The 14033-nt window shown below is 40.6% G+C and overlaps 1 protein-coding gene across 3 annotated transcripts in view; it reads right to left on the minus strand.

Moving 5' to 3' along the window:
• Window positions 1–14033, minus strand: part of LOC148849889 (T-complex protein 1 subunit eta-like) — a 37549-nt gene that overhangs the window by 18912 nt on the left and 4604 nt on the right. For all 3 annotated transcript variants that reach the window (XR_016099534.1, XR_016099535.1, XM_088946322.1), the window contains exons 5-6: window positions 258–427; window positions 36–171 (exon numbers count right to left, since the gene is read on the minus strand). Coding sequence is in view for 1 of the 3 variants with exons in the window: in XM_088946322.1 (XP_088802448.1) it covers window positions 36–171; window positions 258–427 (306 nt within the window). In the remaining 2 variants the exon portion in view is untranslated. The remainder of the gene's footprint in view (window positions 1–35; window positions 172–257; window positions 428–14033) is intronic.

The following is a 14033-nucleotide window of genomic DNA, read 5'->3' on the forward strand; positions in this document are numbered from 1 at the left end:
GCCGTTAACCTGACAGCTTTTCAGAAAATTGTTACCTGTGTTGCTAAATCACCGATTGCCAGCCTTGAGAGGACAATTTTAGCCCCACTCTGAACACATTTGTCCAACTTGTCATAGATTATATTCCATTCAGCATCAACAATTGATTGATATTGTAAGGGATCCGAAAGCCTGCAAAATGCAACAACAAATCAGGACTAATTAGGTAGAAACAGCTTCTCAGTTCAAATGTAAAACTTGAAGAATCAAACTCCCACCTTATCTCTGCATTTTCTTTCTCCGACTTTAATTCCAACTCAATGTTCAATAAAAGTATTTTTGGATTTAGAAATTTCTTGGGTTGCTGCTCAAAACCAGCATAAGAAAATGTCTTCTTGAAGGCAACACCATTTACAAGAAAAGAGTCTCGCATATTCCCCCCTGGAACCTATGGTAGAAAAAAAAATGATATATATGACTTTTTTTTATCAGTAATATATATGACTTCAAACAAACATTTTTTTTCAGAAGTCCTATAATTACAAGACAATAGATGAACATTCAAATGCATAGAATCCATTTATCATCTTGAACCAAAATGGACCACTCAGATCACATGGCCATACCTTAAAAAAATCTGTTGAAAGGTGACGCAATCAAGTTACCAGAAAATTTGAATAGTAGAGAACAAAAAGGAACATATAAACAGGTCAAACCAGCACTACGTATGTTGGAATCAAACAGAACATACACTATAGCTTCGCACTAAATCTTAATGGAAAAAACCACATTGTGATGATTGTTGGAGCAATTTTAGTTGTAAGCATGAAATATACTGATTGGAAGCTAATATTTCTTGACAATGTTTTGGCCAAAACAGCTATAACACAGGAAAGTACATAATGATTTCTCTCTCCACCTACATCGAGTGGACAAGCCCTGGATTATCAGAGTCCATACTTTCTTAAGTTAGCCATATCAAAGTTTAGACCAACTCTGACAGTCTGACTTCCATTGTAAATCAAAATAAAAGTATCAATAAATTGAAAATTACAAAGAGTAAATAATATAAAACCTAATAAACTTCCAAGGTTAGGAAAAGTCCCATATGCAGAAGGCATAGAACTGCAATGGATGATGGCACTGTCCACTTGGCTGGTCTAGAGGCTTCGCAAACAAATAAATGCTCCAGTTTAACCATGGTCCTCCACATAAAAAAAGACTTATGTTAACAGCATGAGCAAGAAGGGCTGCATAGCTAAGAGGAAAGGATACCATGCATGTCGAATGGGCAATATTTGCTTGGCCAATCTACAGATTTCAAACCTTGGGGTTGACCACTGTAGAATAGACTGCTACATCTAGATCTCACAAGGGGGCTATTGTTTTGTGCAGGTGGTAAAATCTCGTGCTACCAAGCATAAGAATGTATTATGCACTTGACAAATACACTAAAAGCCCTTGGACTATGTATAGAGCCAAGATGTTAAACCATTAATAAGACCATTACATGCCACCACACTTTGCAGCCAATATCCCTGCAGCTTTTCACCCTAGGCAACTGGTGGCAGGTAGTCCTCTCACGTGACCCTTTTAGTTATTCAAACCTGAGATATGGGGTAGGTTCCAATACCAATTGTCATGTACTTAACCAATACAACAGAAGCCCTAGAATATTGAACACATACAACCAAGTCATTTAACCATTAAGACCATAACAGAACGTAGGCTCAAGTCTTAAGTGCATCCACTTTGTGCAAAACTGAAAACGGAATGCCAAAGGAATAGGTCTGTTTCTTGTCCACCCTTCCCAAGATCCCAGATAACTGGGACTAACATGAGGTAATGGCCTTACCTAGATATGATGAGTACATGTGACAAAACAGACTTTGGAAATGGACTTTATAGCAGAACTATAGGTGGATAGCACAGAAAGTGAACGGGTTTTGAAGTATCCATATAACAAAGAGCTCAGTTAAGATATCTGAGAAATATACTGGGCAGTTGAGTGGAGAACAGATACTAAAGTTGATGTGGAGATCTCTTGGGCATAGAATGTCATGACTTATCGGAGATGTTTTGTTACTCTCCTAGAAGTACACTTTGTGCTAAGGAATATGCCCACATACAAAATCGGAGGTGACATATAACAAATGACATGACAAGTCAATCACCGCCTGTATCTGCTTAAATGTTTCTACAATGTGATTTCATCCAATAGAGTTTGAAAGATTTAAGTACAATATGTGCCAAGGAATGACAAGTCAATCACTGCCTGTATTTGATTCAGTTTCAAATGCATAACAGCTGCACTAATGGGTTGAATGCTGAATGATGAAAAGATTCCACGTGAAAAATCCATTCAAACAAGGGGTATTAGAATTACAAGGATATAATATTCAACCTGTTGACAATAAAGAGGGAGCAAGTTCAATCCCTAGCTCAACTGGTGTTTTTTTTTTTTTTTTTGAAAGACTTAAGGTGGCCAAGTTCAGCTGTTTTTTTTTTTTTGATGAATAATAATAAGTTTATTGATTCAGATGCAAATTAGAGTGAGTTCATACATCATCCCAACGAGAGGCGCGAGCTGCAGCCCCTCCTTGAAATTTACAAGTGAAATAGGAAAGAAAAACAAGAATCACAACTGAGCCCAAAATAATTCTTCCCTATTTACCCCTTGCTTAGCTAACACATCTGACAAGGTATTTGCTGATCTCCCCACCCACTGTACAGTGACCAACATATTCCTTGTCAACCAACTAAATTTCTTCATTTCATTCTTGTATCGCCACATAGACTCTTCAGAATTTTTCAACCAACCCACCACCACTTTGGAATCCCCCTCGATTATTAGGTGTTGTACCCCCAGCTGGTTTGCAAATTGGACCCCTTGTACAACAGCTAAAAGTTCTACCCTTATGGAATTCCCAATTCCCAAAGGACCTGAGTAGAGCAACAAAATCTCTTCCTTCTCATTTCTCAAAGCACCCCCCACTCCGGATAATCCTAGATTATCCATGCTGCTTCCATCAAAGTTCAACTTAATTGAGCCTTCGGGTGGAGGAGACCACCTTGTAATTGATTTGGACTTTAAAGATGAACACCTTGCTACTGCTGACCAATTTCTCCAACTGTCATTAAAGGAGAGTTGATGAAAGATTTCCAAGGTCTTCAACCAATGTATTGCCCTGTTTAACACATAGTCTTTCAAATCTTGGCTGTTCCTTTCCTTATCTTGAAAATTTCTGAGATTCCTTTCTTCCCAAAGAGTCCAAGTCAAGGCAGCACAAGCACATCTCCACATAATTCTCCCTATTTTTGTAGGCCAATAAAAGGTAGAATGGTTGAAAAGCATGTGAACTTCTGCTGGTAGACTCCAACTACCCCCAAACAACGATAGTAGCCAAGCCCAAAGGTCCACAGAAAAGGGACAAGATACTAATAGATGGTAACAATCCTCACCGTGAGCTCTACGGAGGATACACCAATTAGGAGAAAAACAGAGAAAAGGTCTTCTCTTTTGTAGGTTGTCTAAAGTGTTTACTTTCCCATGGAAAACTTCCCAACAAAAAGCCATAATTTTGGGGGGAACTGGCCTACACCAAATTTCTTTTGACGGAAAGGGTTGGTGAGTAGGAAGTTGAGAGATGGACTTGAAAAAAAAAAGCACAAGTGAAGGTTCCATTGGGTCTAGGAGTCCAAACCCTCTTATCTGGCTTGGAGGGATCCAAACAAACTTGATTAAGACACCCAAGCAACAAAGAAAGAGAGTCAATTTCAGCATCCCTAAGTCCTCTACGAAACCCAAAATCCCAAGTAGGATCTAAGGGTGTTCCCAAAGGTGAGACAAATTTTGAAACCACCTCTTTTTTGTACAAAGAAATAGAAAAAAACGAAGGGAACAAATCCTTTAACTGTGAGTCTCCTACCCAAATATCCTCCCAAAAAAGGATAGAGTTGCCAGAACAAACTTCATACCTGATAAAATTGAGGAATTGAGGAAGGGTGTTGTGAATAGCCTTCCAAGGTGCAGCTAGGTTAGCTTGCCTCGCTACACCAGCATCCCATCCATTCTCTGACCTCCCATGAATGCTTCCCACCACCTCATGCCACAATCTCTCTCTTTCCAAAGGCCATCTCCACAACCATTTCCCTAACAGAGCTTGATTCTTTCTAGTTACCCTCCCAATTCCCAAACCCCCCTATTCTTTACTTCTGCACACAATTTCCCAATTAACCAAGTGATCCTTTCTCTCTTGTCCCGGCTCCCATAAGAAGTCTCTCATCAACTTCTCCAGCTTCCTAGCTTCCCTAACTGGTATCCTAAAGACAGACAAATAATAGGTAGGTAAGTTAGCCAAGGTAGCTCTTATTAGGGTAATTCTTCCTCCTAAAGAGATATAGTTCCTCTTCCATGAGACTAATCTCTTCTTAAACTTTTCTAACATTGGGGTCCAAAATCTACTCTCCCTAGGATTTGCCCCTAAAGGAAGCCCTAAATATGACATAGGCCAAGCAGAGGTGGAACACTCAAGACACTCCGCAATAGCCTCGACCTCCCCTATCTCCAAATTTATACCTGCTACGCAACTCTTTTCCAGATTTATTCTCAAATTAGAGACACTTTCAAATCCTTTTATTAGCTCCTTTAGGTTTGCTACCTTTTCACTAAGACCTCCTCCACAAAAAATCATTAGGTCGTCTGCAAACTGAAGGTGGGTGATGGGGACTTGGTGTCTCCCTATTCTCCAACCCCTAATGGCATCTTCGCTGTCAGCTTTAGTAATGATCCTACTAATCACATCAGCTACTAAGGTAAAAAAGAAGGGTGAAAGTGGATCCCCTTAACTAACACCCCTACAAGCTGGAAAAAAGTCCATCACCGTACCATTTACCAGAATAGAGTAGTGACAAGTACTGATACACCCAAAGATCAAACTACACCACTTGTCCCCAAATCCACCATTTCGCATAACCTCTAATAGAAACTCCCAGTCCACCAAATCATAGGCCTTTTCAAGATCCAATTTACAAACGAATCCTTTCCTACTAGACCTTTTCATTTCCTCCACACACTCATTCGCAATTAAGATCTGATCTGTTATTTGTCGCCCTTGAATGAAAGCCCCCTGAGTTTCACTAATGATGGTAGGGAGGATTGTTTTGATCCTCAATGAGAGCACTTTAGCCATAATTTTATAGATGCTTGTCACCAGACTAATAGGCCTATAATCTTTTAGGTGGTTGGCATCATTCTTCTTAGGTATCAAGGCCAAAAAGGTGGCATTAATTCCAGGGCTTATAGTGTGATTGTCTGCAAATTCCTTAAAGACTTCAGCTAGATCCTCTTTCAACACCTCCCAACAGGCTTGATAAAAACCCATTGTAAAGCCATCTGGACCCGGAGCCTTGGATCTATCCATTAGAAAGACATCTTTCTTAACCTCTTCTTCCTCAAAATCCCTTTCCAGCCACCTTGCCACTCCTTCATCAATTCTTGGCCAATCCACCCTTCCCATGACTGTTCTCTCACTCAAAGGCCTTCTATAAATCAATTTGAAGTGGTCCACAAATTTTCTGGCTATGTCATCCTGGTTGGTAATCACCTCCTCCCATGACTGTTCTCTCACTCAAAGGCCTTCTATAAATCAATTAGAAGTGATCCACAAATTTTCTGGCTATGTCATCCTGGTTGGTAATCACCTCCTCTCCTATCTCTAGCTTGGTCACAAAATTCTTTCTTCGTCTCCCATTTGCCAAATCATGGAAGAATCTAATGTTCCCATCGCCTTCCTTAATCCACTTGTGTCTAGATTTTTGTCTCCAACTGATTTCTTCCCTCAATAACACTTCTTCCAACTCCTTTTTTAATTATCTCCTTAACACTCTGTCCTCCTCGGTCAACTCATTGTGAGATTCCTTTACATCCAAATTCTCTATTCGAGAGATTAGGCCCAATTTTTGCTCCTCAATTCTACCAAACTGATCTCTATTCCACTCTTTTATTTTGGCTCTCAACCTTTTTAATTTCTTAAGGAACTTGATCCCCTTCCATCTTACCCCCCTCTCCTCCTCACCCCACCACTCCTTCACTTTTTTCACAAAATCTAGATGGGTAAGCCACATATTTTCGAATCTAAAAGGTTTCGGTCCTATAGGAAAAGACTCAGTTCCTATTTGGATAGGGCAGTGATCGGAGGTGACCCTGGGTAATGCCCTAGCAACCAAGTTTTCCAAACTATTCTCCCAGGCAAGGTTAAAAAGGAATCTATCCAACTTCGAGCACAAAGGGGTTTCCTGAAGGTTGGACCAAGTGTAACTGGCTTGCAACAGAGGTATTTCCTTCAGTTCACAATCTTCAATAAAACCATTAAATTTCCTCATGCTTGTTGAGATTACCTGTTGGGGATTACTGGTTTCATCAGAGAATCTAATGACGTTAAAATCCCTGCCCAGGCACCAAGGACCATCCCATAGCCCCTTGATTTTATATAGTTCCTCCCACATCTCATTCCTCTCTCTATAGGAATTAGGGCCATAAGCATTGGTTAAGACCCACACCATTTTCTACATTCTTGCACTTAATGGAAACTGAGAATCTGCCTATCAATTCTTCCACTACTTCCACCACATCCTCCCTCCACAGTGTTACAATCCCCCCCGAGGCTCCCCAAGAAGGAGGTGAGCTCCAACCTAAACCTCTAGACCTCCAAAAACTCCTAACCCATCTCCCATCTAATTCCATCAGTTTGGATTCTTGTAACAGCACAATATCAGGTTTTTCCCTTCGGAGTAGGTCTTTGATTGCCCTTCTCTTCCTTGCACTCCCTAACCCTCTTACATTCCAACTAATAATTTTCATCGATACAAAATAGCTAAGGAACCCAATAAGAGGCCATATTCTCCTCATTTTAGGTCCTTCCTCCTATCCCCTCTACCACTGAATTCTAAATCCCCCTCAATGTCTGAAATTAGCCTTTCCACTTCAGATCTTTTTTTCTTATTTGTTCCTCTTTCCCCCCCCCCCTTCCCAATTTCTCCATCCTTTCCAGCCAATGTTTGAGAAAGAATTTTACCCTTCTCACACTTATTTTGGCTACAGCATCTTTCTACAAGTCCTTCCTTTTTATTTTGTTCCTCCATCACTGTACAGATCAACTCCCAAATTCTATCTGCCTCCCCCTTACTACTTCCTTCCAACACCCTCTCTCCTCCTTCCACTATCACCCTCTCTCTTGCATCAGAAACTCCTGGATGGGAAGCTAGGATATCTGTTACAGGCATAGCAAACAAGTCAGTACCTAAAACAGAATTGACACCCATACCTGATAGAACGGGGGTAGGACTAGAATCACTGGAAATGACTTGCTGAGAGGCAACAAATGGTTTTAAAGCCTTGCCCCTTTTTGGACAAGGTTGTGAAGTAGACAAGGTGAAAGAATCACTTCCTGACAACCTAGCCACTTGGAAAACCTTTCTCTGTGTTTCCGACACTGGAATACCCGCATCCATCCTCACGACCGATTCTTGTCCCTCTCCACCAACATCTTGTAGTTCATTAGACTCAGGGTCATCTCCCTCGACGAAGGGGGGAGGAGTTTTCACAGCTTTAGAACCAATTTCTTCACCATTCCTAGTCTTCCCGCCACTTGCCTCTTCAGTCTCTTCCTCTAAAAACAACAACTCCGTATGCAAACTTTCTGTTTCAAGAAGATCATTGTTGCTTTTCGGGGACAAACTTCCCAGACTTAGTGTTTCGTCTCTATCAAAATCGTCATTGTTGTTTTGTTCACTCAACCAATCTTCAAGCCCTGTTATGTTCTCATCACTAGGCTTCAGGTATCCCGAGTTGCACCTATCTGGTGAGAGACGGTTCACCAGGTTGGAAGGGACCCACTGTAGAGAGCCTCGAGACTACGAATCTTGAGACTTTTTTGCGTCTGATCTGTTCGATCGAGAGGAAGGGTTCGGGGTTGAAGAAGATAAACGCTTTATCTCGTCTATCAGCTCATCCCTCCTCCCAATCACGTGCTTACTTAACATGTCCCTCGGCCCATCTGTCTTATAATTGGCCTTGGGCTCAAGACTATAGAAGCCCAAGTCCTTGAGAAGCCTTCTCCGGCCCACCATAAAAGGGATCCACTCGATTGGGCCCTTCTTTTCGTCCCACGTGACCACTTAAAGAGTCACGCCCCCTGTTTTAATGGTCGAACCAGCAACCTTCCCTGTCTGAGATTGCTGGTTCAGCCTTCTCCCTTTCGACACTAGAAGCTTTTTGTCTTTTTCCCCTGACACCACCTGTGCAAAGGATCTGCCATTTGTCATAACCTCTTCTTGCTTTCTCTAGGTTTGACCTTCCAACTGCTCCAAAGCTTTTTGGCTTCCCAGAATTTGTTGGCCCTTTTTAGTGAAACATCCCTTCCCATTTGAATTACCCAATCTCACAAGTCCACGTAGTGCTTCTTCTTCCTCCTTCTCCCCTCCTACCAAACGAGCCTCCATCCACAGCCCTACTTCAATGGAGGAAGCTAACCACACAGAGACAAAACTCGCCTCTGTTCGTACCTCTACCTTTCATGGAATTTCTTCTGGCTTCACACCACTTAGCAGGATTGCTACTGAATAGAGATCGCCCGAGAAAGCACCTTTCAAGATTCCTCCACACAGCACAGCTATAGACTCTGTTATTTCTTGTTTCCATAGATGGAATGGCAAGCCTATTACACGCACCACCACACCATCTTCAACAAAAAAATCCTTGGAGTTGGATGTTGGATTCCATTTGAAGACTATGAATGATCCGAACTCAGCCTGAACATTGATAGCTAATATTTCCAAATCATTCTCTAATGGATCTAGGATGGCTTTACAGTTATCGAAGGGGGTTACTATGAAAACACTCTTCAACTTCAACCTGGTTGCCAGTAAGTCAGCTACCCTCCTCCAATCATTAACCTTTTCCTTGGCTTGTACCACAAACTTATTATCCCACTCCTCTCTCTCTAGACCTCCCACCATTCTGCAATGGCCTTTTGTTTTTGCCATGACCACTGGCCTTTGTTGTACCCTGCTGTTACTGAGATAAGCCTTCTCCTCCCTTATGGAGGCTTTTTTCTCATTTGCTACTCTTTGAGCTAAGAACTCTTTGAGCAACCAGTCAACTTCCCCCCAGCCTTGGTTCTGTTTTCCTGATGCTAGACACACCAGTTGCCTTTGTCCCTTACCAAAAAATTCAGCCAAAGCTATGAAGAACCCCTTTCTATTCCTCTTACATTCAACAACATATCTTCTCCCTTCTAGTGTACTAAAATCCTGCCAGTTTATCTGCTTACCTTTTGAACAGGCTCCAGCTATGAACTTTCTTAGCCACTCGATCACTTCTAATCCTTCCAGCAATATTGTACCCTTTTTTGCTTCCCTTACCTTCAGGCTTACCTTCCCCTTGATTCTCATCTCTTCGAACAGGAGATTTTTTGCTTCTATCTTCAAGGATCTCCTCCACTGACCTGCCTGCACGAACTCCATTGGCACTAGAGTAGGATACATCAAAGACCCTATTTTTCTAAATGTATTTCCTATACTTCTCACTATCTTCTAGATCTTTCCACTCCAAGGCCTCCAAAATGGTGTGTCAGTCTGCTTGTTCTAATGGCCAATAGCCCTTTGGCCAAGTTCAGTCGTTATCCATAAACCATAACCAGCATATCAGCTATGAACCAAGTTCACCACGATTTGTTATGGTAGATTTAGCAATGCAGCAGTGAGATCAATGATGCATTATCTTATTATTCGACGCATCCAAAGTAGAGTAACATTGAATTTTCTCTACACAAAGGCTGAAGTGTAGGGAAAAACTTTGGTGGTGAAATCAAGCCCAGTTGAGCAGTTTATCTAAGTGGTATTTGTAACTGCTGGAATAGGCAGGATGCATAAAGATTCCAAAGTTAAAACAGCTTAGTCGTAGGATATAATTGGTACAGGAAATTTTTTTAGGCATAAACTAGCCATTCCCCTTGCTTCAACATTCAGCAAATAAGCATGTGGTGAGTTACTGAAATGCTGTATGGGATCTTTGTGACTAGTGAGTGCAAAATACAATTCAACAGCCTGATCAACCTGATGCTGTATGGAATCTTTGTGACTCAGCACTATTCTTGCAACTAAACTTAGGTAGCTAACAAAAGAAAGAAGAGAAGAGAAGAAATGGGAATAAGATGAAAACCCTAGGCAATCACACCCCCAACTTGGCAGTAACACCAAATTCTGTAGGGAAACTTTCTTTGTTCATTAGCCAAAAATTGTTCTTCAACACCAAACATAACCCCCTCTCAATCATGAAAAATTACAAAAATACCCTTTTTTCCTAAAATATAAGAAAGTCAAATAAGTCCTGTCCAGCAGCAAACTCAAACACACAAAGAGCATCTTAAGGTGGATAGAAGCCTCTAGGATCTTCCCAAGTTGATCCACAGCTAACCCAACTCCCATATGGACCATGTCATCATAATGATGCCAAATAAGCATAGGAGCAGCTTTGGTTCTCTTTTGATATGCCTTAAGTTGATTCCCATCATCTCCACCCAACTTGGAAAGACTCAGCTCTGTCGAGTAAAAGGAAAAGTTCCTCTCATACATATCATAGTTTAAGTGTTGGAACTCATTGGCATGATCTAAGTGCAATCAGAGTGAGGGTGACATTTCCATTTGACAAGAAACTTGTGGTATCCCCATGTCGTGTTGAAACAATTTGATCATCAATAACATCCTCAATCTCTTCCTTAGAAATGGGGGCTGGTGGTAAGCAACCTACAGGTTTGTGCATATTGGTTGCATCACCATGATACAATGTTAAATCATCCACATTGAACACATTACCCATACCCATATCCTCTAGCAAATCAAGTACATAAGCATTAGAGATGATTTTCTTCTTGATTTTAAAAAGACTTGAGCTTCTTAAATGTGGTTTCTTGTAAACACCTTATGGAAATGTTCAGGCCTTATCCATACCATTACCATGTTCCCTTCGTTAAAATCATTAAACCTGCATCATAGGTCAGCATGGGACTTATAGGTGTCATTACTGATTGCAATCTTCCCCCTAACCTCATAAATGATCTCCTTGATGTGATTAGCAAAATGTTCTGCATCAGCACTTGGTCTTGCCTCTGATGGGAAAGGAACTAGGTCTATAGGCTTCTTAGGCTGGATTTCCATCACTATCCCAAAGGGGTTGCAACTTGTACTTCTGTTCATGGAGTTATTGTAACTTGTAAGCAAATTCAACTGCAGGCCAACACCAAATCCCACTGTGTAACAAGATCACTCACCAAAAAACATAGTAAATCTCCCAAACTTCTATTCACAACTCCAGTTTGCCCATCGATTTGAGGATGAAAAGATGAAGAGAACTTCAACTCAGTATTCAACATACGCCAAAGGATCCTCCAAAAGTAACTCATAAATTTGGCATCTCTGTTTGAAACAATAATAGGTCATGCAAGCACACAACTTCCTCAAAGAATAATTGTGCAATGTGTACAACATCAGATGTCTTGCTACACTACAAGGAATGAAATGAGCCATTTTGGAGAAGATATCAACCACAACATAGATGGAGCCATGCCCCCATAAAGTCTTAAGGAGGCCTAGCACAAAATACATGCTAAGGTCTTGCCAAGGAGAATATGGAACAGGGAGTAGAGTGTACAAACCAGCATTTTGCATCCTTTCCTTTGCTAATTGGCATACACAATGCTGCTTGATAACCTTAGTGACATCCCTTTTGAGTCCTTTTTTTTTTTTTTTTGATCAATAACACTTTCATGAAATCATCAGTAGAAAATTTACAGGAGGAAGACAAACACACATATCTTCCAAGAGCCACTAAGAGCCTCATAAAAGGAAGAAAAAAGAAGAAAAAGAGAAAAGAATACACTAAAGTTACAGCTTAGCCCAAAATAGTGAATCCCTTTCTGCCCCTTGTTTAGCTAAACCGTCAGCTAGGGAATTAGCCAATCTTTACATCCCTTTTGAGTCCTGTCCAAAAGAAACAACAAACTTCAACCATGGCAATAGTTTTGTCCCTTCCAAAATGACCCACTACACCCCCTGCATGTAATTCCCAAATTATCTCTTACCTATGTGAGGTATCGGGTAGACAAAGATGAGCCCCTTGGAAGAGAAAGCCATCATGTAATGAAAAGTACCAAGTATGGTATGATGATTATTGTCCTGACTACAATTCTGCATAGATAATGCTGAAATCTTGACATGTAGGGTAGTCCTTCTTGAACAAATCAAAGTCTACCACCTGTACAACCATAGTAGAGCGAATATAGATCACTCATCTAAGTGCATCAGTTGCTTTATTCTCCTTCCCAGCCTTGTGTTTAATCACAGAATTGTATTCCTAGAGGAATGCAACTCATTTAACATGTCATTGATTCAACCTCTTTTGAGAATTGATGCGCTTCAAGGCCTCATGATTCAAAAAGAGAACAAATTCTCTGGGAATAAGATAATGTTGCCAATAATACAAGGTTTGCATTGCAACATAGAGTTCCTTGTCATAGGTGTTGTATTCTTGCTTGGCTTCATTAAGTTTCACACCAAAAAAAAAGCTAATAAGTGACCCTCTTGACTAAGAGTTCCTCCAATCCCAACATGAGAGACATCACAAGTTATTTCACTATCAGTTGATACAACAAAACCAAGAAATACAACACCGGGCACCATAAAGCACATCTTCAAGTTAACACAGAGCTTCTCCTAACAAAGAACCCTCATAACTTGCTCAAGGTGGGCAACATGTGTATCACTATCCTTGCTATATAGTATATCATCAAAGTAAATTACAATGAAACAACCGATAAAGGGTTGGAGTACCTGATTCATAGCCCGCATAAAAGTGCTAGGTGCATTAGAGAGACCAAAGAGCATAACCAACCACACATACAAGCCATCCTTGGTCTTGAATGTTGTCTTCCATTCGTCACCGGTTGAATTATAATCTAATGGGACCCACTCTTAAGATCTATCTATCTTGAAAAAGATTGTTGCACCAGCCATAATGTCAAGCATATCATCAAGCCTAGGAATGGGGAACCTATACTTAAGGGTGATCTTATTAATGGCTCAACTATCAACACACATACACCAAGAGCCATCCTTGTGGTGTCAAAAGTGTTGGAACTACACAAGGACCAACGCTTTCTTGGATTGAAACCTTGAGACGATGACTCTTCAACTTGCTCTACCTCAAACTCTTTTGTGATCATGTGTAAGGCCTTCTATAATTTAGCAACACACTTCAAAGCCTTTTCACCATAATTTCCAATTTGTTCTATTGACATTGGCCTTAAAATAACTTGTTGATTATTAAACATGAAGTCATAGGTGTTTAGCTTTCTACAATGTTATACATCTTGGTCATATATTCAAGGTCAAAGTAAAATGCAGATAACATTCATGGGAATAACCTCGCAACAAATAGAGTATGAATAATGAAGAATGGGAAAAGAAACCAAGCATTGTTTAGTTACTGGAAGGGAGGTGTTGTCGATCCAAGCAACTTTTTATGGGTGAGGATGTGGTTCCATTAGCAACTTCAAGTGCTCAACAATTGATTCAAACACCACATTCATGCAGCTCCAACCATCAATAATAAGCTTTTTAGCTTGATTTCCACATCTAAACAATGCTTGAAAAATAGTAGTTTGCCTCCAATCCTCTTTCTTTTGAACAGAAAGCATTCATCTCACCATGTTCACAAGGGAAGCATCTACACGAGTATCCTACAAATCAGCACCGCCATAGTTTCCAAAATCATCTCCCTTAGGTGAGTCATACCCATAATCTTGTGGGTCATGGGCCTGTGGTTTAAGCCTCTCTTCATATTGCCCAATAGCAACATTCAATGCCTTTCTTGTTGGACACTCATAAACCATATGGCTATGTCCTTGACAACGAAAACAACATAGCCTCTTATCCTCCTGTGTTAACAACTACCATAGGTGTCTTTCCTTTAAGATCATATGGTTCATTAAGTATAG

The sequence above is a fragment of the Nelumbo lutea genome, chromosome 5, assembly GCF_056320005.1.
Source record: "Nelumbo lutea isolate HS-2025 chromosome 5, American lotus-T2T, whole genome shotgun sequence".
Lineage (NCBI taxonomy): Eukaryota > Viridiplantae > Streptophyta > Magnoliopsida > Proteales > Nelumbonaceae > Nelumbo > Nelumbo lutea.